This window comes from Staurois parvus, unplaced genomic scaffold, assembly GCF_062004578.1.
Source record: "Staurois parvus isolate SC_StPar_1 unplaced genomic scaffold, SC_StPar_1.0 ptg000104l, whole genome shotgun sequence".
NCBI classification, from domain to species: Eukaryota; Metazoa; Chordata; class Amphibia; order Anura; family Ranidae; genus Staurois; species Staurois parvus.
Window position 1 is genome coordinate 9,537,359 of NW_028317900.1, and position 27,102 is coordinate 9,564,460.

Sequence of the window (27,102 nt, forward strand, 5' to 3'; positions counted from 1 at the left end):
GTACTGAAAAGAACTGTATCTTACACTATATTTATTTACATAGTTGTTTTATATTGCACTGCACTCTTGAGGAGGAAGGGCCAGCTGTATGTCCTTTCAAATATATGAGAAATTAAGCTGTACCAGCTTGTATGTATGTGAGCGCAGGATTGAAAAGTTTATGAGAGTTTAAATCCTGTCGTTTTTGTGAATATTTCAGTGCTATAGAGGTTATGGGTCAGCAATAGAACACATTGTGAAAGTGTAATTTTGCAGAAAATGAATGAACTGCTAGCTCTTACTGTTCACCTTTACCATCACAGGTGTGAGCTCTTTCTCTGATTCAAACCTCCTCACATGCTCTTCCTCTCCCTGACAAAGTAGCTCTGAGCGCACCATTTGAGAGCTTGCTCCTGTGATTGTGCAGGTGAACTAGCAGGAAAGTACGATTTTCATTCAGGCTTCAGGAGGTACATAAATGACCTACACCTATAGCAAGAGCATTATTCAGCTTTGGTCAAAGCTGCACACTTTGTTTTTATCTACAGCTGCTCTTTATTTGCATAGACAATTTTTTTTGGTAAAGGTAATCTATGCCTTAAATATGGCTGTGGGAGGTCATAGCATGGGAAGATCACAAGGGCAGATAATTTGCAGTTCTGAGAGCAGAGGAAGTACACCTTACTGAAGACTTGCAATCTTCATGGGTCTGTTTCCCTTTGAAATTGTTATATCTGTGGATGTGGTACAAATTTCTGTTTGTTTGAAGACAAAAAACACTTGTATACGTCGCACATTGATTCATGCTGCTGAGCATTCATTTACACTTGTGTTGCTCTCTGCATTTTCTGCATTAAGGCCCTGCATTAGACTCTTTATCTTTTCTCTGCCTTCCAAAGCAGCCAATCAAAACTAGATTGGTGTGATCAGCTCCCTGTCTGCCCAGTACAGGCCAGTAGACAAACAACCAGAACCAGAAGGGACAGCATACACATCGCTTACAGCTTAATTCTACACTGTCTGCAGCCTGCCCAACCAAGTGTAGTGGTCCTGGACTCCCCGGTGGAACGGTGAGGCTCAGGAATAGTTGCCAGGGGGGGGGGGGGGCCTTCCGTGCCCTGTAAAAGTACTCTGGTGGCTGTGGAGCCACTTGGATTACTTTTACAGTAAAGCCCATCAATGGCTGCAGCCATGATCCTGGTATAACCACTTGTATGGGTACATCCTAGGGACAGGAAATGGTTAAAGTTAGATAATTTTTTCTTTAGGTCTGGGGGTTGTTTTGTTTTCTTAGAGCAAAGGCATAATTGTGCCTTATGCATAATTTATCCAATTGCCAGTGCCATTTTGTTATATACAGAATGTAATAGTACTCAAAATATACCTCCCAACTGTCCCTGATTTGGAGGGACTGCCCCTTTTTTGGAACAAAGTCCCTCTATAGAGAAAAGGCATTATTATCATTCAAAAACTGTTTTACAGTGTAACCCTTTCACCCAGTTTCTAAACTGCTGCATTTGTAAATTTCAAAAGTAAGTATAAAAGAATAATAGTGGTATAAAAAGCACTTGTGGGTTTGATCAATCAATTTTTGTATATGAAGTTTCCATGCAATGGGGGTATGCCAGAGTTTTGTGCTTTGCCTACATACTTTTTGTGGAGAGGAACCCCCTCTTTACCATCTCAGAAAGTTGGGAGTTATGCTTAAAGGCATTGTACACTTTCATATGTTCTTGCTGTTTGTTTACCTAACCTTGTAATGATTGGCTCACATGTTGTGGCTGCAGGTTGTAGTGCCATGGCTGATTGATTCCCCTATCGTATGTTCATGTATTCCTTCATTTAGCTTGTCCCTATTTGCCAAAGGTTTCATGTCACACAGTGTCAAATCCATGCCTTGCCATTTCCATGTAGAAGTGCTAATGTGATAAAAAAAAATCCCACTTCTCTTCAGAAAACTAGACTGAGAGACCCAGGGATTGTACAGTAGATACTTCACAGGAAGTGTCGGTTCTTAGCCTACAGACAGAGGTCATGTGGTAAAAATGCAATTTCTCCTGCGCTCCGGGACCCAGGCCTGTGGTGAGTAGATCAAATCCCAACAAAACAACCACCGGGGCATACAGGGTCGTGCAGCTCCAAACCAAGGCTGGGGAAGCCCAAACAGAACTGTGAAGTAAAACAAGAAGAAGCGCACCAACCTTGTGCATTACCTCAGTAACCAAATTTATTTAGTAAAAGAATGGTACTCACAAACTCAGCTCTGAGGAAGAAGGCATGACCTTTGAAACGCGTCAGCTGTACTGAGTATCCACCCCCATGATGGGATTTGCGCTGGCCTCTTGCCTTTGAAGTCCCTGGGAGGACTTACATGCCTGTTTTTATTCGCTGTTTGTGAGTACCATTCTTTTATAAATAAATTTGGTTACTGAGGTAATGCACAAGGTTGGTGCGCTTCTTCTTGTTTTACTTCAGAGGTCATGTGGTAACCTGTGCAGTGCCATGTTGTATGCCTCATATTTGAACACAAACAGAATTTGGTGACAATGGAATGTGAAATTTCCTCTACCATAGGTTGTGCGTACAGGCCAACAAATGACACCATGAAACTACATGGTCAGTGCGCATTTTGTGAAGGTGAAAGACACAAGGTGCAGGGAGGAAAGTTTATGATGTCTTTAAGTAAAGTCAGAATACCTTTAATTTATGCCGATCTTTAAAAAAAAATTTTTTTAGAACAATCACTAGAAGTGTCACATTTTTACCATAAAATACTTATGGTTTATTACTTTACTAGAACTTCTAGAACTTTAAACCAGTGGTTCTTTTTTACTCAAATATTGCAGCTTTGCTGATTATTTTTTCAATCACCATTCAGAAAGGCATCAAAATAACATACAAAAGCCCAGCTGGCCTTTCAGTGACAAAATATGGAGAATAATTGCAGATGTTAATTGATTTAGGTAGACAAAGAAAAGAGAGAACAAGTCAGTGTGAGGTGTTAATATATGCAGAGTTGGCATTCACAAACGAATGTCATCTTCTTCATTATACTTGATATGTAGTGTTTGAATTAATTACTGGTCAGTTTTCAATAGCCTGAAAAAAAATCAATGAACTGTATATTAATCTGTATGTCCTTGCAAAAGCAACATTTTATAATGGCTTTTTCGAAGACAGAGAATTCTTAGGTAATGTAGAATCTGATACATTTGCTTAAAGTAAAAGTACAGACAGAAATTATGTTTACAGTTGGCAATGCTAACCCCCCCCAATATTTGCTTTCTATGTTTTTGGGATCTCTTCTTTATGTAATGTGGCCACCCACTGTTTATTTAAAGATAGTAATTGCTGGGATATGCCAGTGTGAAGACAATATGGAAACATAGGTAGGCTCGTTGCATTCTGATATCACTGGGGCTCTGCAAGAATTATGATGCAGACTCCTTTATCCCCATTAAAGATAACAACTGGTGGTGGAAGCAACATTTCTTGCTCTGAATCTTCCCCTACAAATCCTGGGACTTGTATTGTTAGCAAGTACAAGTACAATGTTTACTGGGATCCCTCAACCTGGCCCATCTTATTTGAAACAGTGCCAGTGTGATGTGTAGAGTGGCACGCGGGGAATATTTGATTAATAGATAAGGTAAGTAATAGAAAAGTATTTTACTGACATTATTCTTGTTATAACAAGAGTTTCCTCTTTCAAGTACTTATTTTTTTAGTCTAGCGTTCTACTATTCAATTTGTTAGCCTAGTTATTTTTTTAGTCTAGAGTTCTGCTCTAAATTTCTTGGAGAGACTGTAAAATCATGGGGTTCTCTTCTTTGTGGCTTACAGCATCAGGAAACATGTTATAGATATAATGATTGCTTTTAAAATAAACATGCTGTGCTCATTTACCTAGTTAGTTTCCTTGTACTCTCCTTCCTAATTATCGCCTGAAAGCTGTATATTTTATCCTTGGGGAAATACACCTGTAAGTAAATGTGCTTCTGATGTTACGATACAGCAGACCCATGAGATTCAGGTTGGTAACCATTGACTACTTTGTGTCACTTGTTTTCCAGGTGAGAGTGTTGAAGAAAACGCCAGTGTGGTGGTGAAACTACTAATCCGTCGCCCAGAGTGTTTTGGACCTTCCCTTAGAGGAGAAGGGGGAAATGGTTTGCTGGCAGCTATGCAGGAGGCTATTAATATCTCTGAGAACCCAGCTCTGGACCTTCCTTCTCAGGGGTATCAGAGGGAAGTGTGAGTACAACGTTCCTAAATATTTTTATTAAAACATATGGTATATGTATGACTGCTATTCAACTTAGAATTTTCCCAGGTTGTGGCATTTCTATCATTTTTAAGGTGTCTATAAACTGCTAAATATTCTCAAATCATCAGCCAGTCATCAGACAATGGCATCATGAATGGCATACAAAGGATTTCCATTGTCAGGAGGAGACCAGTAGCTTCCTCACAGGCGATAAAGCTGTTGTAGCATATTTTTGTTAACATTTTTTCTGGTTTCTGCTAAAATCAGGGTGGCTTGGAGAAGAGATCAGGTATAGAGAGACATACAATTTAATAAAATTTGACTTTACAGCAGAGGTGAGGTAAAGGCTGTTGAAAAGGAAGAAAGAAAGTGGAATACGCAGATGTGTGCTATATCCTGAGAGGCAGCTTGGCTGTCATGGCATAATACACCCTGGCGAGAAGTTGGCAATTATTCCTGATTTTTTACTTTCAAAAATACTCTCTCTATCTATCTACAGTGGGGTAAAAAATTATTTAGTCAGCCACCAATTGTGCAAGATCTCCCACTTAAAAAGATGAGAGAGGCCTGTAATTGGCATCATAGGTAGACTTCAACAATGAGAGACAAAATGAGAAAAAAGATCCAGACAATCACATTGGCTGATTTGGAAAGATTTTATTTGCAAATTATGGTGGAAAATAAGTATTTGGTCACCTACAAACAAGCAAGATTTCTGGCTCTCACAGACCTGTACCTTCTTCTTTAAGAGGCTCCTCTGTCCTGCACTCATTACCTGTATCAATGGCACCTGTTTGAACTTGTTATCAGTATAAAAGACACCTGTCCACAACCTCAAACAGTCACACTCCAAACTCCACTATGGTGAAGACCAAAGAACTGTCAAAGGACATCAGAAACAAAATTGTAGACCTGCACCAGGCTGGGAAGACCGAATCTGCAATAGGCAAGCAGCTTGGTGTGAACAAATCAACTGTGGGAGCAATAATTAGAAAATGGAAGACATACAAGACCACTGATAATCTCCCTCGATCTTGGGCTCCACGCAAGATCTCACCCCGTGGGGTCAAAATGATCACAAGAACAGTGAGCAAAAATCCCAGGACCACACGGGGGACCTAGTGAATGACCTGCAGAGAGCTGGGAGCAATGTAACAAAGGCTACCATCAGTAACACACTACGCCGCCAGGGACTCAGATTCTGCAGTGCCAGACGTGTCCCCCTGCTTAAGCCAGTACATGTCCGGGCCCGTCTGAAGTTTGCTAGAGAGCATTTGGATGATCCAGAAGAGGATTGGGAGGATGTCATATGGTCAGATGAAACCAAAATAGAACTGTTTGGTAGAAACACAACTCATCGTGTTTGGAGGAGAGAGAATGCTGAGTTGCATCCAAAGAACACCATACCTACTGTGAAGCATGGGGGTGGCAACATCATGCTTTGGGGCTGTTTCTCCGCAAAGGGACCAGGACGACTGATCCATGTACAGGACAGAATGAATGGGGCCATGTATCGTGAGATTTTAAGTGCAAACCTCCTTCCATCAGCAAGGGCATTGAAGATGAAACGTAGCTGGGTCTTCCAACATGACAATGATCCCAAACATACCACCCGGGCAACGAAGGAGTGGCTTCGTAAGAAGCATTTCAAAGTCCTGGAGTGGGCTAGCCAGTCTCCAGATCTCAACCCCATAGAAAACCTTTGGAGGGAGTTGAAAGTCCGTGTTGCCCAGCGACAGCCCCAAAACATCACTGCAATAGAGGAGATCTGCATGGAGGAATGGGCCAACATACCAGCAACAGTATGTGTCAACCTTGTGAAGACTTACAGGAAACGTTTGACCTCTGTCATTGCCAACATATTTAACAAAGTATTGAGATGAACTTTTGAAATTGACCAAATACTTATTTTCCACCATAATTTGCAAATAAATTCTTTCCAAATCAGCCAATGTGATTGTCTGGATTTTATTTCTCATTTTGTCTCTCATAGTTGAGGTCTACCTATGATGCCAATTACAGGCCTCTCGTCTTTTTAAGTGAGAGAACTTGCACAATTGGTGGCTGACTAAATACTCTTTTGCCCCACTGTGTGTATATATAACACTTTAAAAAAAATTTTTAATCATTCTCAGACTATTCACATACAGAGTATTTGTATCTGTATTTAGGGTCGAAGAAGATGAAGAAGAAGAAGAGATTGTACACATGGGAAATGCTATAATGTCATTTTATTCTGCGCTCATAGACTTGCTTGGACGTTGTGCACCAGAACCACATGTAAGTAATACAAAAACATAATAAAAATGACATAATTTTGTTTTAGTTTAGAGATAATCAGGTGCTGAGAGTTTAAAGATATTATAAAAACATAAAATGTGTCATGTGTACATCAACTGGTTGATCAACTGTGAAACAATTATGTAATCCATAGAAAAAAAATTGTAGCATTTTTGGTACAGAAACACCAAACAACGAAAAAGTCTTTTGATGACAAAATCTCAATTGTGATGAACATTTGTGTCCACAATAATCCTCCATGTGTGTAGTGAACTAGACACTCTCGTACCCACCAGGAGATATATCGAAATCTGGGACACTTTTCTTCCATCTAGGATGTTACAAGCAAGATATGTTCAGCATCATGCTCTACTAGACCACCTATAATCTGGGGTCTAACTATTCAGTAAGGAGCAGTGTGTTTTTTGTGGTGGTGGGCACGAGAGTCTCTATTTCACTACACAGGTGGAGGATTATTGTGGACACAGCTGTTCATCATAAACTGGATTTTGTCATCAAAAGACTTTTTCATTGTTTGGTGTCATGCATTTTGAATTAATAATGTTATTGGTAGGAGCACATTTAAAGTAAGACTCACTATTTTTTATCAATAGGCAACAATAACTGGATATCACTTATTGAGTATTTGTATTGGTATTTTTGGAGTGCAGCTATTGTTTTACTGTTTTGTGGTTCACAATTTGTTTGGATTTTTTTTTTTGCACTCAGTTACATCATTTTCACATCTTTGGTATAGTTCATGTTTTCTGTTATGTCTTAAAACTGAACTCTGGGGAAAAACCTCTAATTAGAATACACTCTATTTCTCAATCGCCACAAAAAATATACATTTCTGAGCACCAATGCCTTTGCAAATCCAGAAATTACATTGTAAAAGTGTGCTGTACGTAGCTTGTGCAGAGAGCAGATCTGTGGGAGGGACCAAGCCAGCTTCACCCACTACAGCCTGTCTGCAGAAAAGGGGTGGAGACAAAACCAGTCACCCTACACAAAGAAAGAGAGTATCAGTAATCAGTCTTTATTACGGGAAGTTCCTGCACAAAGGGAAATTTTCACACTGGATTACTGCACAGATTTGAAAGAAATACACAAAGCACAACAGAATTCCAGTAAGACTACACAATTCACATGTATTTAGACAGTATTTGCTTATCCCAGTTCAGCCTCAGATTTATAACTAGTTACCTGCAATTTACTAAACGACAAACTCCCTTTTATTTTATTGGGAAATTCTAATTTATATAAATATGTAGAGAGTACAACCAGCCAAAGTTTGTAGCATGTAGGGACAAAACATTTACAGTAACTCATGCTGCAATTACTGCTTTACATAATGGATTCTTAATTATAAGTACTGTAAGCAATGACGGCACCTGTGTAAATGTGTGTTAAGTGCTGGATTTCTGGTTTGCCCATAGTTGATCCAAGCTGGCAAAGGTGAAGCCATACGAATACGTTCCATCCTGCGATCACTTGTACCTACGGAAGATCTTGTTGGGATTATTAGTATTCCTCTAAAGCTGCCTGCTTTTAACAAAGGTAAAACACCTAAACAATACTGTCTTTTTAATTTTCTCTACAAGATAAAAATACATATTTTTGTCAGTCACTAATTTCATATAACCTCAGATACCACTTTTTAGTGTCATGCAATTTGACAGTTCCAAATTGCATGCAGTCACACCCCATTGCAATGGAACCGTTCATATCGCTGCCACTCATGTCGCACTACTTTTTGCAGGTGTCATTGTGACTTGCATAGACTTCTGTTATATGAAGTTGCAAGCCGCAATGAAATCGGCAGTGCAAATTGTACTGATATGCAGCTTTGAAATCATGTTTAGGTAGCCTGATTTCAAAGTCGCACCAGTGTGATCCAGGGCTTAGATGCATTATTGCCATTTGATTTTTTTTTTGCTTCTATTGAAAGCAATACATAATTTTTACAATAATTGTTTGGGTAGTTAGTGCGGCACTTAGCTTTCTTATTGTTATGCTTAATATTCTTATTGGTTTTTTTTTTTTACACTTTCTAAATATGTGCTACTGTTTCTCTTTTCTCAGAAAATTTCAGTTAGGCTATTTGTAACAGTAAGCCCGGTTTGACTTGTAATGCGACCGGTGTGACTTGTCATGCGATTTGACAGTTTCAAATCACATGAGAAGTCGCACCCTATTGCCCGCAATGGAACCGTTCAAATTGGTGCGACTCCGACTTTGCAGTGCTGAACCGATTTGAAAAAAGTTTCCTGTATTTTTTTTTGCGATTTCAGGTATGACATGCATAGACATCTGTGCATAAATTCGCACAGATATCAGCCAAGTCACACCTTCAGTCGCACTAACATGTGGCTTTGAAATCGTGCGACTTCAAGTGAAGTCGCACGATTTCAAAGTCAGATTCAGTGTTAACCGACAGTAAATGACCAATTGTGTACAAAGAGCTGTAAGCTGTTTAAAATTTCACCTTCTGCTACTGCCATCACACAGGATAACCAAATATAAAGAAAGAAAGAATTAAGAAAAAACAGTTATGTCACTAATTAGTTGCTCTGAAAAGTAGTATTTTGCACGTGCATTACTATTTGGACATTGTATTATAATATGTTACATAAGTGGTCATAGTTTAAACTCAGACTTAGGAGTCAGCTTACCAATGTTATTAAATGTATGATTGTCTAATGATCCCCTTTGCCATAAAGTAAGATGAGATAGGTTCTATAAATTAGAGAGCAGTTTATGTAAGTGCAACCAATCAGTGAACTGCTATCCAGTAAACACTGCGTTATTCCAGTGTGTTACTTTAGTTTGCCCTAGTTTTGTTTTTTTTTGGTATTTAAATATTTATTGATTTTCAAAATATTAGGAAATTTAAAATCCACAATATAAATTCTCTACATTCATATAACAACAGTATCTAATTTAAACATTCATTTCCCATATTTTCCTTATTTCTCCCAACCCCCCCACTAGCAGCTCCATAGTCACCCCCCCACCCTAACCTCCCACCCCACCCTACATCCACCGCTCTTTGGCAAGAGAAAAAAGAGGCTCTAAATCATGCTCTCATCATAAGGGGGCAAGAAAAAGAGAGGCCTTACTCTCGTCCATTCACACTTGATCTAAGCTCTTCCCATTTTTTCCATTTCGCCTGATATATCCCCATACCATCTTCCTGGGCATAAAACATTTTCTCTAATCTTACAATATGGTCCATTCTAACTATCCAGTCTTGTTTTTTTGGAGCTTCTACTTGACGCCGAAATTTTGGAATCAATCCCTTGGCTGCATTTAGAAAATTCCATATTCCTGATTCTTTATATTTATTTACTGCTATTTCTGTGTTATGTAAGAGGCAGGTTCCAGGGTCCAGACTAATATCAATTTCCGTAATCTTTCTAATTTGGTGTACCACTTCTCTCCAGAATATTTGTATCTTTGGACATTCCCACCATATGTGATAAAACGTGCCTATCTCTCCACAACCCCGCCAACAAAAAGGTGACTTCTCCCTACTCATCTTATGTTCTATACTTGGTGTAATATATCCTCTTGTCAAACATTTAAAATTCATTTCCACCTCCCGTGAGCTTATATTCTCGTGTACCAACCTAAATATTCTTTTTTGTTTAACCTCATCTATCTCCACACCCAAGTCTCTTTCCCATTTTTCTATATACATTAGTTTTTTTCCACCTTTATCTAACTCAGTGAGAATTTTATATATCCTTGCCGTACCGTGTCTCCCATTACCTCGTGATCCCAACAACTTCTCAAACAAGTTCCAATCTATACTCGCTCTCAAAGGCTTAGGCAATTTCCCCACAAAACATTTTAATTGATTATATCTCCAGCCATCTATCCTAGTGAAAATCTTTCCCTATTCCTTTTTCAAATCTTTAAGTGTTCTCAGTTCTACTCCTTTCATTATATCTCTCAATTGGGCACTCTCATTCGTGATCCATTTTCCTGAAACCTCCTCCCTACCTGGTGGGAAGAACCCTGAATTTTTCAATTGCATCAATAATGAATTAAATTCCCACTTTAACTGTCTGTGCATTTTATCCCACACTCTTAACACATTTAAAGTATACACACTCGTGCTTTCTTTTAATCCTCTATACTCTGTAGGCACCCATATACTCCTACTTAAATCATTACCACTAAGTGAATTTTCCACTGTGACCCAACTTTTCCCTTTTGCATTATATGTCCAATCAAATATTCTAGCCAAAATAACTGCATTATAATATCTCTTAAAGTCAGGGACTCCCAATCCGCCATTCTCTTTATTTCTAGTTATCACTTCGTAAGATACTCTAGGTTTTTTATTACTCCAAATAAATCTTGTCATCATCTTTCTCAGTATCTTAAAATATACCTCAGGCAACTTAATAGGGACCATTTGAAATTTATATAGGATTTTGGGAACTACAACCATTTTAATCAAATTTATACGTCCCAACCAGGACCGATTTCCTCCCCCTAATCTCTTTAGTTCCTCTCTAATTTCATTTAACATTACTATATAATTTGCTTGATACAAGTTTTTATAGGCCGAGGTGAGTTTTACCCCTAAATACTTCAATTCTCTCTCTCTCCACACAAAGGGAAACTCCCCTTGTATCCCCCTTTTTTCTTTATTTGAAAGGTTTATATTTAATATCTCTGTTTTAGACGGGTTAATTTTTAAGTTTGACATCTCTCCATATTCCTTCAAAGCCCTCATTAAATTAGGGAGCGTTATCCTAGGATTTTCTACATAAAACAGTAAATCATCTGCAAATGCGGCAACCTTATGTTCTATATTTCCCACCCGTATTCCTTTTATGTCTACGTTTTTCCTTATTGTTGCTAATAATGATTCCAAGGATAGAACATATAACAATGGGGACAGTGGGCAGCCCTGTCTTGTTCCATTTGTCATCTCAAAAGATTCCGATAGCTCCCCATTTACCATTACCACTGTAGAGGGGTTTTTATATAACTTTCCTATCCAAGTTCTCATTCTATCGCCCACTCCTAAGATCTCCAATGTGTCCATCATTTATCCCCATTTGACTCTATCAAATGCCTTCTCTGCATCCATTGAAAGAGCCACCGCTGGCGACCTTCCCTTTCTACTTTTCTGGATAAGCAACAGTGATCTCAACCCATTATCTCTACCCTCTCGCCCCTGAACAAAACCCACCTGATCTTCATGTATCCATTCGGGCATTAAAACTTTCAATCTATTTGCCAAAATCTTTGCATAAATCTTCGTGTCTATATTCAGCAAAGATATTGGTCTATAGCTTGAACATTGGGTGGGATCTTTTCCTTCCTTGTATATGAGGACCGCCTGAGCCTGCAGTGATTCTCGTCTCATATCCATCTCTTCTCCCAAGGCGTTAAAATAGGACTTCAATGTAGGTATTAACAGTTCACTATATTTTTTATAATATCTAACAGTATATCCATCTGGTCCTGGGCTTTTACCTATCATAGATTTTTTTTAATGCTATCTTTATTTCTTCATAGGTAATTTCAGATTCTAAGGAATTTAAAAGATCTTCATTTAATTTCGGTAGTCCTGCGTTTTTTAAATATATTCTTCTTTTTTCTACGTTTATTATTCCATCTTTACGTGTTGAATCTTGAGGGGCAATATTATAAAGTTTGCTATAATAATCTCTAAACACCTTCACAATATCTTTAGTTGAGTGCACCAGTTCTCCCTTGGGGTTTTTTATTTTCTCTATGTAATTCCTATTTTTCTTTTTCCTCAAAGCTCTCATCAAAAACTTTCCTGATTTATCACCCCATCTATATCTTTCGCATAATACTTTATTAAAGACTCTCTTCTTCTCTTCCTCCATCATAATCTCTAATTCCTCTTTCTTTTCCTTTACCTTCTGCATTATCTCTTTCGTTATATTCTTTTTATGCAATTGTTCAACATCCTCCAGTTCTTTTAAGAGCCTACTGATCTTCTCTCTCCTTTCCCTTTTCTTTCTAGCCCCAATTGCAATAAGAATTCCCCTTATGTAGACCTTATGGGCCTCCCACACTGTAGCCTCAGATATCTCTCCCGTTTCATTTTCCTCAAAATATCTCCTAATTTCCTCTCCAACCTTTCGCTCAGTCTCTGGATCCATTAGGAGAGACTCATTCAACCGCCACATCAAACCACCTGGAGGCTTTCTTCCCCATCCTATTTTCATTACAACTGGGGCATGGTCTGAGAGTGACCTTACCTCTATTAAATCACTCTGATTAAAGACTCTATTAATCGGTGATCTATCAGTATGTAATCCAGTCTAGAATACATCTCATGGGCCCTTGAGAAGAAGGAATAGTCTCTATCGTTCATGTGCATAATTCTCCAACCATCCACTAACTGATAGTCCCTTATCTCTTTCTTTAGTACTCTTAGGGACTTACTACCCTCTTTGTATAGATGAAGTAGTATCCATTTGTGGGTCCATACATAAATTGAGGTCCCCAGCTACTATCAAATACCCCTTTCTAAAATCCATCAATCTTTTTAAAATTCTTTTCAAGAATCTTTCCGGCTTCTTATTAGGACAATAAATATTAGCAACTGTACATTCAATGTCTTCTATTTTACCTCTTAGAAATATAAACCTCCCCTCCGGGTCTGTCTCTCTCTCTTCCAACTCAAACCTTATATGTTTTGCAAATCCTATAGCTACCCCCTTTGCTCTCTTAACTTGCCCTAGTTTTGTAGTACACTGTAGCCAGATTTCTTAAACCTGTGCTATGAAACTTCCTTTCGTTGTTACTGTACTATTCCCAGTCAAATCAAAGACATGAATGGGGCCATGAGAACCTTCTTAGTAATAAATATTCTGCATGTGAGAAACTGGAAGCAGCCTGTAGTGAACTCTTTTTGGTTGCATCTCTCAGGTAAGCAAAAGGGTTTCCTAGATTACAAGATAACTGACAAAAGGGAATAGGATGGACTAATAGAATGTGCTGATGCTTAAAGCTGAATGCCAGCAAGTTTTACATGGTATATTAGTCCAACTTGGACAAATTTAGGAATGTATGTGCCATACCTGTGAGATCCCCCTGAAAGCTTCTGGGTCCTGTGTCAAAAGGCTGTACTGCTGATTATTGAACAAAGGAGGTCATCTGCTCAGCACGGGCACCATTAAGATATTGCTTTACATTTGATCAATTACTTAACAGTTTCTCTGATTGGATGAAGTGAAGATTATAACGTCACCATCCCGCCTCTTCACCTCATCCAATCAGAGAACACTTTGCTTTCATTGAGATGCGGCTTTTAAGTCTAGGCCAAGCAAGCAACCTTTTGTGTTCACAATGCAGCAGGGCAGCCATTTGGTACAGGACCCAGGAGCTAGAGGAGACTATTGTAGTAGCGGTGCCTGCTACAATGATTTCCAGCTTTCATGGCGATCCTAAAGGTACATAAATACAAATGACACACACATACCTAAATTGGACCAAGCTGGACCAATATAACTATGTAAAAATTGTCACAGCTGGAATTCATCTTCAAACAGGTAGACAGCCCCATGGTATCAATTCCGATGTTCAGTTAGAGGGGTTTATTTCTTACTACTTTCTATCTGTAAGCTATATTCCAAAGCTGTACAGCATGTCTGCAGGAACACAGAACAGCAGTTTAGACACATCAAACACAACAACCCTGGTTTGTGTATATTGTTAACTTTAGAACAATACTTACAATATATCCGCCCTATTGCCAAGCACATCATGGTGGGGCTCAGGTGCAGAACATGTTGAATTTTGTGGCAAAATTTATAGGTATGACAGTGCTGACTGAGCAATCCAAAGACCTCACGTCAGCTTGCTCATTATTTCAGATGCATCAGGTCTTCTGGTAGATGCACATAGTGACAGTTCACACTGAGTCTCCCTGTTTGTTTTACAGTACCGGTGTACTTCGGTTTACAAACGCCTTGGTTAACGTAATTTTCAGTTTACGAATGAAAATCCATTGAAAATAATGCCTCGTTTTCGAATTTTTAACACATTTTCTTTTGCAATACGAAGTGTATGTCTGTGCGGATTTTTAAATGCAATTGCCGGCTTTTTTGTTTCTTCACTATATCTTACAGAGCTGTCACTTTCCCCAGAGTTAAAGAAAGCTTTGTTAAAGAAAGCTTTTAAAAATAAAAGAAAACACTTTCTTTTAACTTGGGGAAATAAACTTAAAAGAAACTTTCTCTTTTATTGGGGGGGAAAGTGACAGCTGAATCTCTAAGTGAAGAAAAATAAAAGAGGTAATTACATTTAAAAACTGGCACCATAATAAATAAAAAACCATTGTGGGGTGCCCCCTCCCATCCATACCAAGCCCTTCAGGACTCGTATGGATTTTGAGGGGAACTCCCATGCCAAAATTTTAAAAAAATGGCGTGGGGGTTACCCCCAAAATGAGTATGGGGTACATGGTCGCAATACTCATTCACGAAAAACAAAAAGTGCAGTGTGAAAAAAGACAGGACATGGTCTTTGACAAGTCCTTTATTAAAAGAAAAGAAGAATGTCCCCCGCAGTAGATCCAATGTCAATCACGATGCCCGCCGCCGAAAAAAAAAGAATAAAAAAAAAAAGTTTCCGCTTCCGACGATGGCTCCCGCCGTCTGCCTGCTCCGGTGGTTTGACAGTTCTTAAATATGTAAGGGATGGGGCCACCCAGGGACATCACGCATGTGACCCCACCCCATGTGACATGATGACCATGTCCCGTCTTTTTTCACACCACACTTTTTGTTTTTTGTGAATGAGTATGGGGACCATGTATCCCATACTCATTCACATGAGGGGGGGGCGGGATCTGAGGGCCCCCTTGTTAAAGGGGGCTTCCAGATTCCGATAAGCCCCCTGCCTGCAGACCCCCACTACCACCGGCCCCCCTGCCCCAAAGCATCCCCCCTTGTTGAGGGCATGTGGCCATGTATGGTTCAGGAGGGGGGGGTCGCTCGCTCATCCCCCCCCTTTCCTGACCTGCCGGGCTGCATGCTCGGATAAGGGTCTGGTATGGATTTTGGGGGGGACCCCCACGCCATTTTTATAAAAATTTTGGCGTGGGAGTTCCCTTCAAAATCCATACCAGGCCCAAAGGGCAGAAACAGTCCAGAAAGGTTTGCCCTACATTTATATTCAGCTTTGCAGCAAACACAGCTTTCAATTCAAGAGGATTTTGTACTGCAAGTTAATAACATAAAACAAATAAAACCTCTGCTCATCAGAACCATCAACTAAAATCAGGGTGTTGTTCTAATGGGTTCCCCAAAATAGACAGTAAATGTATATTTTTTAATGTTTTGTCTGCAGTCAGCATTTTCACACACTATCAGGCCTACATTAGCATTAACCAATTTACATGCAAATAGGCCTGTGGTCACCTGAGATTAATAATAAGGTCTGGCTACCAGGTAAGTCATGAACCTAGGAATGGAGGATTTATCCCACCCTACAAAGTATTTGGGCTCTAGGACTCAGAAGAAAACTCACTATAATTTTGGGAAAACAAAATTTGTATTCTCCACATCATTCTTTACCCTGGAGCCCGTCACCACATGTATATGAGGAAACTAGGTGACATATAGTTCACACAGTCCACAATCCTTCCAGTGCCTGACAGTATTCATAGCAGGAATATTGGTTTTAATAGTGTTTTATAGAACTGTAATATAAGTTTTATGTTCCCTTCAGATGGCACAGTGTTTGAGCCTGACATGGCTGCCAGTTTTTGCCCTGATCACAAGGCCCCTATGGTGCTTTTCCTGGACCGTGTCTATGGCATTAAGGACCAACGCTTCCTCCTCCATCTGCTAGAGGTGGCCTTTTTACCTGACCTAAGAGCATCGGCATCGCTTGATACAGTAAGCAATTGGAATTACTCGTAGTAAGTCTAAGGTACACCACTAACAGAAATCCATTCTAAGCATCTCAATTGCTGCATTTTATCTCAATGTAAGAACTTTAACGTAACAATTATTTGCTGCTGTCGATCTGAGACTGAAAAAGCAGAAATCAGAAGAAAACTAAGTTAAGCTGCTTCTCCTGGTTTATGTCAGCAGAGGGCACCAAAAAATTATTATTAGCGATATACACCAGTCTTTCTCAACCTTTTTTCCATCAAGGCACCATTTAGAATTCTGCACAATCTTGAGGCACCCCATTCTAAAGTGTAAAAAAATAAATTAATAATTTTACATATCACAGCAACATCCGCACACATAGGATACCCAACACCTTTGCACACTGGTACTGACAAGTATTCCAATGTTTCTGCTCTATTTCAGTTTCTCCCCCTCATTCAGTTAATGTAACCCCAGTGCTGAGGAAGAAGGGCAGGGGCAAAGTAGAATTCTATGCAGGTGCCCGATGTCCTCAATATCAATTGATGACATCATTGGTTTTTAGGACAGAGGTTTAATGGTGCACAATGAAAACCTGTGGCTTTGTGTAAATAAACGGCAGGCTTGATCCACCCACTGGTTTATTATTTATTACAGGTACTTATATAGCGCTGTCAGTTTACGTAGTGCTTTACATATATATTGTAAATTCACATCAGTCCCTAATCCTCAAGGGGCATACAATCTAAGGTCCCTACCTTACATTCATACATACACATACTAGGGCCAATTTAGACAGGATCCAATTAACTTACCTGCATGTCTTTGAAGTGTGGGAGGAAACAGGAGTACTCGGAGGGAACCCACGCAGGCACATTCAAACTCCAGGCAGGTGGTGCCGTAGTTGAGATTTGAACCAATGACCCTTTGCATACAATATTTAGGCATTTTGCCAAAGCACCCCTGAAGAAACCTGAAGTCATCCCAGGGTGCCCGGGCACCCTGGTTGAAGAAAGCTGATGTACACTATGTCTATCTTGTTAATTTTTTAGAAACTATTGTCATGATACAAACATTTAGCCAAGCTGATAAACCTTAAAAAATAATTCCAGGCTTCGGCATATTATACATGCCTGACTGATGCCGCTGGAAGTTAGAAATCACTGTATTAGACACAGCTACCTCGGTGATCTCCTCTTGCTTCTAGGCCCTCTGCCCGGTGGCTGCTCTCCTGCATTGTAAACACAGGAGGTTGGTCTTTCAGCACAGGAGCCATTAAGAGAATACCTTGCATTTTCTGAATGAATGCAAAGCATTCTCGGTTGGGACAAGGTGGAGAGGCAAGCAGGAAGTAATGCTCTCTAACTTGTCCTAACAGAGAACTCTTTGCATCCATTCAGACAATGCAATGTTTTCTCTGAAAGATGTCTGTGATGAGCTGACTTTGTGTATTCATAATGCCTCAGGCTGGCTGCTCAGCATGGGACTAGGAAGCAAGTGGAGGTCACTGGAGTAGCTGTGCCTACTTCAGTGATTTCTAGCTTCCAGCGGCATTGGCCAGGTGTCATACACATAGTTACATTGGTCCAAGCTGGACCAGTGTATATGTATGTAATGTATAACATTACAATACCTAGAATGATTATTTAAGCACAATTTCGAACAGAAAATATAGTATTCAGAGTTTCCTTCATTCAAGGAATCATTGGGCAGTAATGTAGCTTGAGAGTAGCAGTAGATTTCACGTAGTGATTTTCCACAATTAATGTTTCCATGAAACCAAAAATAGAAAGTAAAAGTGCATTTGATAATCATTATTACATAATATGGCATGCCAACGTTTGTTAGTGTTTCCAGTATGTGTGTGTGAAATGGTTAACAATTTTTTATCTCTTGTGTATCTGTTCCAATTATTGACCATGTATGTTTCTCTTTAATATAATATTTATCTAAAAGAATTCCTTGATTTGGTTTCTTTCCCCATAAAATGTTCTGACCCGAAATGCATCCAGATACATATGTCATAGTACAACATAGGGAAAAGTGCATATGTGTATTGTTACACATACCAGTGAGCTTGCAGCTATTTATTCACAGAAATATGAATGTTACAATTTACTGTAAAGTTTAGGGCCCTTTCACATGCAGGGTTCGATGAGGTCTGCCCCTCAATTTTTCATGTGGACCTGATCAGTACATTCACCCCTATGCACAGAGTCGGCTCTACCACTAGGCAAACTAGGTAGCCGCCTTGGGTGCAGCCAACCCTTGCCTCACCTCTTCCTTCTCCTCCTCCTCATCACCCCCAGGCTCCCGATGTCCTTCAATGAGTCCAGGAGGGAACAGGCCCAGTGTAGGACTGTTAGCTATGAAGTTTCTGTCAGATCCCAGCTCATCGCCCTGGCCAGAGACAGGGGAGGGCGCACTGGTGTCCTGATTGCTGCTGCTCAGGGCCTCTGATAGGGGGTAGCATCAGTCCTCCTCTAGGGGTCTTGGGCACACAGGGACCCGAACAGTAGGGAAATCCAGTTGTGAGCAAGCCAAGGAGGGGGATCAGGGTGAGGGGAGCAAACAAAGGAACGATGCCCTGTGTCTGTGTCTCAGCTTGGCTTTCAACTGCTGCAGGGACAGACACAGGGCATCATTCCTGTGATTGCTTCCCCCTGCCACACCTAGGGTCACCACATTATTCATCCTGGACTGAGGGGGTCTCTGTGGTGGAGTTTCCCAGGTGTCCCACTGCCACGCACTGACCTGTGCTGATGTCTCTGGTGACCTGCACTCCCCCCTCCTCTTCCTGGGCAGCATCTGGCTGGGAATTCTGATGACTGTGCCTTGCTCCCAGGGGACATATTTCTGCTGTGCACAAAGACATCACTGTGCTGTTCAGGGCCAGTGTGAAGATGCTGTGACAGATTTGCTGAGGAAGACCTGGCTCTGGGGGGATCTTCAGTGCCAGAGCCCTGGATGTGGTGAGTGGAGACTGGGCGCTGGCTATGAGCTGCAAAGTGGACCTGTCACCCACCAGCTGGCGGGGTGGCGGGGAGGCATTTACTAGAATTATTCACCTATATTTTCCTCCTGCAGCAGCTGAATGTCATCTTCTCTTCCTCTCCCTCCCACTGGCATTCGGCCGCTGCAGGAGGAAAATGCAGGTCTTACAGTTCTAGTAAATGCTGCCCCTCCTGTCCAGCTTCCTCTTCCTTCTGCTGCTCCTGGGCCCCTGTGTGCTCCCCTGGTCCGTTCCACGCCCCTTTCCCTCTCATTCGAGGCATTGGAACAGGTGTCTGCAAGTGTAGGGAGCTCATTGACTAGTAGTTGGCAGAGGTACACTTTTTTTTTTTTCTGCTCAAAAGCTCCTCTCAGAATGGCGCCTTTGATGCATTTTTTTCTGCCTGCAAATGCTCCTCTTCAAATACGCCTGTAAATTCCTATCATCATAAAAATATTAAAGGTAGCCTTCACAAAGCACTTTACAAAGAAAAGCTAAACAAAAACACAAGAAATACACAGGATAAAACAAAAGACAAAAGGGGCAATTATGTGAGAGTTTGTCTAAAGAAAAAGTTTTTAGATTTGATTTGAATGAGTTTAAAGAAGATGACTCTCTGATGTTTTTTGGAAGTGAATTCCAAAGTTTTCGGGCATAGCAGGGGAGGTTTGTGTTTCCCATCAAGTGTAGGTGGGTAGGGATTACATACAGAACTTGAGGAGTGGAGGTTACGGGGGGGTGGAGGTGGTAAGTTGATAAAAGTTCAGACAGATAATGGGGTGCCAAACCATAAAGAGCCATATACTGTAGAGCAGGAGGATCTTGAAGTCTATGAGAAACTTGATGGGTAGCCAGTGCAAGTACTCCCAGGAAAGGGTAGTATGGTCACTTGTACCAGATCTAGTGAGAATTATGGCTGCAGAATTTTGTACATATTGTAGTTGATTAATAGTGCATATAGGTACATATAGGTATATCAGCAAGTAGAGCATTGCAGTAGTCAGGTTGGGAGAACACAAATGTATGGATCGGCTTTTCAGCTACAGTGTATGATAGCATAGGACGCAGCCGAGCAATGTTTCTCAAGTAGAAAAAAGATGTTCTGACACCATTTTGTAAGTATGGATCAAAAGGTAAACTAGAATCAGATGTCACCTTTAGAATTTTCAATTTAGACTGAAGCTCAATTACAGTGCCATCTATAGATAGGCTACCAGGGCTGGCCTTACATAATTGATGGGGGGTGCTAATAAAAATGACTTCAGTCTTGTCACAGTCTAATTGAAGGAAATTGTGGGCCTGTGTGTGCATGGCCACGTAGGCTAACACAGAGGTGCTTTTACAGGCATAAAAAAACACTGAACACCTGTATAAGCGGCATTTGTAAGCTTTGTGTGCATCAGGCGTAAATGCTGTACTTGTTTTCTTGCAAGTGTTTACTCCTTTATAATCTAAGCATCATAGTAAGTTAATTTTATTACCAGGTTTGATAATGGTTAATGCCACATGTGATAAAATACAGAATGTGAACACCTAATGTTGTGATTGTTGCAGTAGTATCAGGCAGCCATTGGTTTCTTGGTGCACATCTGTAAAAAGGAAAGGTCATCATGTCTGATTATCACCCAAAACAGAATGGGAAAAAATGGAGGTGTTAGAAAATGTGATCAGAAGATTACTGACAGTGTAGATTTGAATTCTTGTGTGACCAATAAATGGTATATCAGCAAACGTTTATGGACAAAGAGTATTTCCATTTCCCCAATCAACGGGATCTGAAACAATTTAGCCACATAGTATACTATATTAGTAAAAGCCTGGCAAAGACAAGCCTCCTGTATTACATTATTTCTTTGGCATTTCTCTACCATTAAAGAAGAACTCCGGGATAGGCAAAAAATATACCCATTAGTACACCGCCCTACACAAAACACTAAACAGTTAATACATTTGTGAAATTCCTTACCATTGAAGAGAACAGTCTAATTGAATTTTCAGGAAGTCATCTCTGTAATTCAAAAAAAATTACAGCATCTGCAGTGCCAAGGAGGAAGTGTAACAGCTGGGATTACATCATATCCACTCATCTCAGGAAACTACACTTTCCATCAACCTTTGGGAATTGCAGTGAGTGTGGGCAGGTACACTAGGCCTGTACATGTTGAATGTGTACTCGCCCACTTCAACAGAAAACACGCCTACACTTTCCCCAGCTGCCACTACTATCCTCACATGTGATCACTCACTCTCCAGTCACAACAGAATAGGAACTAACTGCCCTGGCATTCTGTTTTTAATGCCAGAATAAATATGGACACATTCCCATAATTAGATTGTTTATCCTCTGTTGTCTGCTGGAACTAAATATTAAATTCTAATTCTTATTTTTCTAACAGCCGTCGCTGCTTGTATGCTTCCAGGTGATCACATCCCTGGCCATAACAGAGTAGAAACAAAGGACATAAGGCTCCATTCACACTATGGTGTTTCAAAATGTGGCCCGGAAACACCGTGATTTGAAAATGTGCTGTGAAAGTGCGCAATTGCTTGTTCAGGTGTAATTCATTTCAATGGCACCTGTAAACGCAGGGTGTTTATGCCGCAATTGAGGCACGTTTTTCTGCGCAACAAATGCATTTTGCAGCGATTTTACCTGGGATTTTGCTATGATTTTACCCATGATTTTGCCACGTTGGTACCCATGATTTTGCCACGATTTTACTTGCATTTTGCCACAGTTTTACCCGCAATTTTGCCATGATTTACCAAGAATTGTGCGGCAATTTTACACAGAATTATACCTGGAATTTTGCTGCAATTGTACCCGCGATTTTGCAGCAATTTTGCCACAATTTTACCTGATTTTGCAGAGATTTTATTTGGAATTTTGCCATGATTTTGCCATGATTTCACCTGGAATTTGCCTGCAATTTTATCAGCCATTTTACGGCGATTTTACCCACCATTTTTCTGCAGTTTTATCCTCGATTTTACCCATGATTTTACCACATTTAGGGTGCGTTTTCATAGGTCATGTGACTCATAAAATGCATCAAAACCTAGCACATGTGTATTTTTGATGCATTTTTGCTGCGTTTTCAATGCAATTCACGCCTGGTTCATACCAATGCAGTAAACGTTTTGCAGTGCTTTTTGCAATGCGTTTTGTGTTTTTGCATGCATGTTTTTGTAATGCTTTTTTTGAATGTTTCTTTTTTTCAGCCAGCTTGTTGCTGGGCAGAGTAAAAACACAAAACACAAACAACATGTACATTTTTGCTACGTTTTCAATGCATTTCAGGCCTGGTTCAGAAAAAAGCAAAAACCAATATAGTTTGCGTTTTGTCCATTTTGCATTTTTGCATGTATGTTTTTAGTACGTTTTTTATGTGTTTTGCGTTTTTTCAGTTCTTGGGTGTCGCAAGTCCCAGGATTTTGTCGCGTGGAAAAATGCGCAACAATCATAGCAAAAACGCCCCATGTTTTCAGATGCCATTGAAATGAATGAACACTCTATTGCACATTTTCACAACACATTTTCAAATTGCAAGCAAAATTGCCCTAGTGTGAACGGAGCCTTAATCTGCATTTTTAATCTGCCAAGCAACAAGTTGGCTGAAAAACGCACTGTAAAAAGCATGCGAAAACGGACAAAACGCAAACTGCAGTGGTATGAACCAGGTCTGAACTGCTGCAAAAATGCTTCAAAGATACGCGTGTTATGGTTTTGATGCATTTTGCATTTTTAATCTGCCCAGCAACAAATTGCCACCCCCCCCAAAAAAAAATAAAAAACACGAAATGCATAAAAAAAAGCATCAAAAACGCAAAATGGACAAAATGCAGACTGCATTGCTGTGAACCAGGCCTGAAATGGCTTGAAAATCCAGCAGAAACACACACATGCTGCGGTTTTCATGCCTTTTTGTGAGTCACTTGACCTATGAAAAATGCACCCTTAAACATAGTAAAATCGCAGTAACATTGCAGATAAAATCACGGGTAAAATTGCTGCAAAATCGCGCATAAAATCACAGTTAAAATTGTGGCAAAATCAGGGATAAAAATGCAGCACAATTACAGGTAAAATTGCTGCAAATTAGTCGGCAAAATTGGGATTTCAGTGGCCGTTATCAGCACCTTTTTTCTTATCGTCAAAATGCCGATAACACTATTTTTGGCCACCGATACAGTGCCTTGAAAAAGTATTCGTACCCCTTTAGTGCAAATAAAAAAGTATCATGGACAGTACTCAATTGTTTCTGTCGTACTCTTTGAAATTTTCAACATTTTATGATGTTACAACCAAAAACGTAAATGTATTTTATTGGAATTTTATGTGATAGACCAACACAAAGTGGCACATAATTGTAAAGTGTAAGGAAAAGGATAAGTGGTTTTTAAAATTTTTTACAAATAAATATCTGAAAAGTGTGGCATGCATTTGTATTCAGCCCCCTTTACTCTGATACCCCTAACTGAAATCCAGTGGAACCAATTACATTCAGAAGTCACCTAATTAGTAAATAGAGCCCACTTGTGTGTACTTTAATCTCAGTATAAATACAGCTGTTCGCGAAGCCCTCAGAGGTTTGTTAGAGAACATTACTGAACAAACAGCATCATGAAGGCCAAGCAACACACTAGACAGGTCAGGGATAAAGCTGTGGAGAAGTTTAAAGCAGGGTTAGGTTATAAACCTCACGGAGCACTGTTCAATCTATCATCCGAAAATGGAAAGAGTATGGCACAGTTGCAAACCTACCAAGATATGGCCACCTAAACTGACAGGCTGGGCAAGGAGGGCGAAGAGGACCATGGTAACTCTGGAGGAGCTGCAGAGATCCACAGCTCAGGTGGGGGGATCTGTCCACAGGACAACTATTAGTCGTGCAGTCCACAAATCTGGCCTTTATGAAAGAGTGGCAAGAAGAAAGTCATTGTTGAAAACAAGCCATAAGACGTCCCGTTTGCAGTTTACAAGAAGCCATGTGGGGGACACAGCAAACATGTGGAAGAAGGTGCTCTGGTCAGATGTGACCAAAATTTAACTTTTTGGCCTAAAAGCAAAACTCTATGTGTGGTGGAAAGTTAACACTGCACATCACCCTGAACACACCATCCCCACTGTGAAACACAGTGGTGGCAGCATTATTTTGTGGGGATGCTTTTCTTCAGCAGGGACAGGGAAGCTGGTCAGAGTTGATGGGAAGATGGATGGAGCCAAATACAGGGCAATCTTAGAAGAAAACCTGTTAGAGTCTGCAAAAGACTTGAGACTGGGGCGGAGGTTCACATTCTAGCAGGACAATGACCCTGAACATGCAGCCAGAGCTACAATGGAATGGTTTAGATCAAAGCATATTCATGTGTTAGAATGGCCCAATCAAAGTCCTGACCTAAATCCAATTGAAAATCTGTGGCAAGACTTGAAAATTGCTGTTCACACATGCTCTCCATCCAATCGGACAGAGCTTGAATTATTTTGCAAAGAAGAATGGGCAAAAATGTCCCTCTCTAGATATGTAGCTGGTAGAGACATCCCCAAAAAGACTTGCAGCTGTAATTGCAACGAAAGGTGGTTCTACAAAGTATTGACTCAGGGGGGCCGAATACAAATGCACACCTACACTTTTCACATATTTATTTGTAAAAAAAAATTGAAAACCATTTATCATCTTTCTTCCACTTCACAATTATGTGCCACTTTGTGTTGGTCTATCACATAAAATCCCAATAAAATACATTTACCTTTTTCGTTGTAACATGACAAAATGTGGAAAATTTCAAAGGGTATGAATACTTTTTCAAGGCACTGTATATTGTGCATCCGTAGTATATATAGTATATACCCTGTTACTAGTGGAGGAGGTGCAGAGACTCCCAGCTGAAGCTATGGGAGGCAGGACAGACCCAAAGGGGTTTATTTACTAAAGCTGGAGAGTCCAAAATCAGACTCACTTCTACGTAGAAACCAATCAGCTTCCAGGTTTCATTGCCAAAGCTTCATTGAACAAGCTGAGGTTAGCAGCTGATTGGTTTCTATGCAGAAGGGAGTCTGATTTTGGACTCTCCAGCTTTAGTAAATAAACCCCAAAGTATCCTGAGCTGTCATTCTTAGAACACTACCTGGGTGGGAGGTACAGACCAGTCGTCTGACTCCCCCCCACTACAGTGAGCAGGGAGGAAATACATCACTGCTTCCTGGAGGAAGAACTACTGAGGGGCTGTGCCAAGACCAGAGGCTGGGGGAATAGGAGGCATAGCATCCATTGGTCTTACAAACAGGAAACCACAGGGGATGAACGGCTTTATTTGAAAATCATCAGCTTATTTCGAAGCAACTACTGAGTGAACCAGAATATGGAGGACATATTCAGTGAAGGTAGGAGATCAGCAGCAAGGACATGGAAAAATGTTTTTGCCCGGAGTTCTGCTTTAAATTTAAGTTGTGCCATTCTTTTGATGTACTGTAGATATCAAATACAGTATTTGTTTAGTTATTGGTTATGTCTGCAGAACATTTTCTTTTACTTAACCCATCTATTTACAATATTGCCATTAAATCACTTTAACCTTGTTTCACCAAATCAGTTTTAAGTTTTTGTTGGTTGAATGTTTGCATGTTAGAATCTGCTCACTATTGTATTCTATTTACTTCATGCATGAAGCACTAAATATCTGTTTGTCCTGTCTATGTTTATAAATATACATCCATCTTTCTACAGGTTATTATTTTTAAATTGCATGTTCTGCCATGATTATTGGGCAAATACATACACTCACTCTAGTTACCTCTCTCTACAGGCTTCCCTGAGTGTCACTGAGATGGCTCTTGCTTTGAACCGATATATCTGCTCTGCGGTACTCCCATTGCTTACTCGCTGTGCTCCCCTCTTTTCCGGCACTGAGCACTATGCAGCACTTATAGATTCTACCCTGCATACAATATACAGACTGTCCAAGGGGCGCTCTCTAACCAAAGCTCAGAGAGACACAATTGAAGAGTGTTTGCTGTCAATATGCCAGTAAGATATTTTTCCTTGCCACAAATGAAGACTATAGTTAGTTGCTCTGTGATCATGTTATAAAGCATCTGTGTTCACATTTCTTAAGAAGGGCCCTCAAGTGTCAAAGTGACTGTTTACTGGGACTACCAGCTAGCCCTTGTTTTGGGTCCTCTAAATATATAGGTTTTCTACTAAAAACAAGTGTAATAAACTACATGTTGGATAACTTGGTGGCACCTAACACAAACCCAAAGGTTGCACTCTGCCGTCTTTATATTTTTCTACTTGTAACAGTATGAACTGCATTAACAGTGTAAAGTTATACACTAAAGAGTAAATATATTTACACCTACAGTATGTATACGGTAGATGACCTGGAATGTAATTATCTTGGTAACAGCTTTATTCATTTTATTAATAGATTATATTTGTGCTGGTATACTGACAAGTACCCAAATTTACTTTCAAGCAGTTACACTAAAGTTCTATGCAGTGATGGTCTATATCAAAATATTATTATTTATTACAGGTACTTATATAGTGCTGTCAATTTACACAGAGCTTTACATATATGTTGCACATTCACATCAGTCCCTAACCCTCAAGGGGTGTACAATCTACGGTCCCTAACTTACATTCATATATACACATACTAGGGCCAATTTAGACAGGAGCCAATTAACCTACCAG

The 27,102-nt window shown here is 40.1% G+C and overlaps 1 protein-coding gene across 8 annotated transcripts in view; it reads left to right on the forward strand.

Annotated features, from left to right (window-relative positions):
* Positions 1-27,102, forward strand: part of RYR3 (ryanodine receptor 3) — a 954,561-nt gene that overhangs the window by 498,621 nt on the left and 428,838 nt on the right. For all 8 annotated transcript variants that reach the window (XM_089671311.1, XM_089671312.1, XM_089671314.1 and 5 more), the window contains 5 exons: positions 4,053-4,233; positions 6,418-6,526; positions 7,966-8,086; positions 16,262-16,431; positions 26,210-26,430. In XM_089671311.1, the coding sequence (XP_089527437.1) occupies positions 4,053-4,233; positions 6,418-6,526; positions 7,966-8,086; positions 16,262-16,431; positions 26,210-26,430 (802 nt within the window). The remainder of the gene's footprint in view (positions 1-4,052; positions 4,234-6,417; positions 6,527-7,965; positions 8,087-16,261; positions 16,432-26,209; positions 26,431-27,102) is intronic.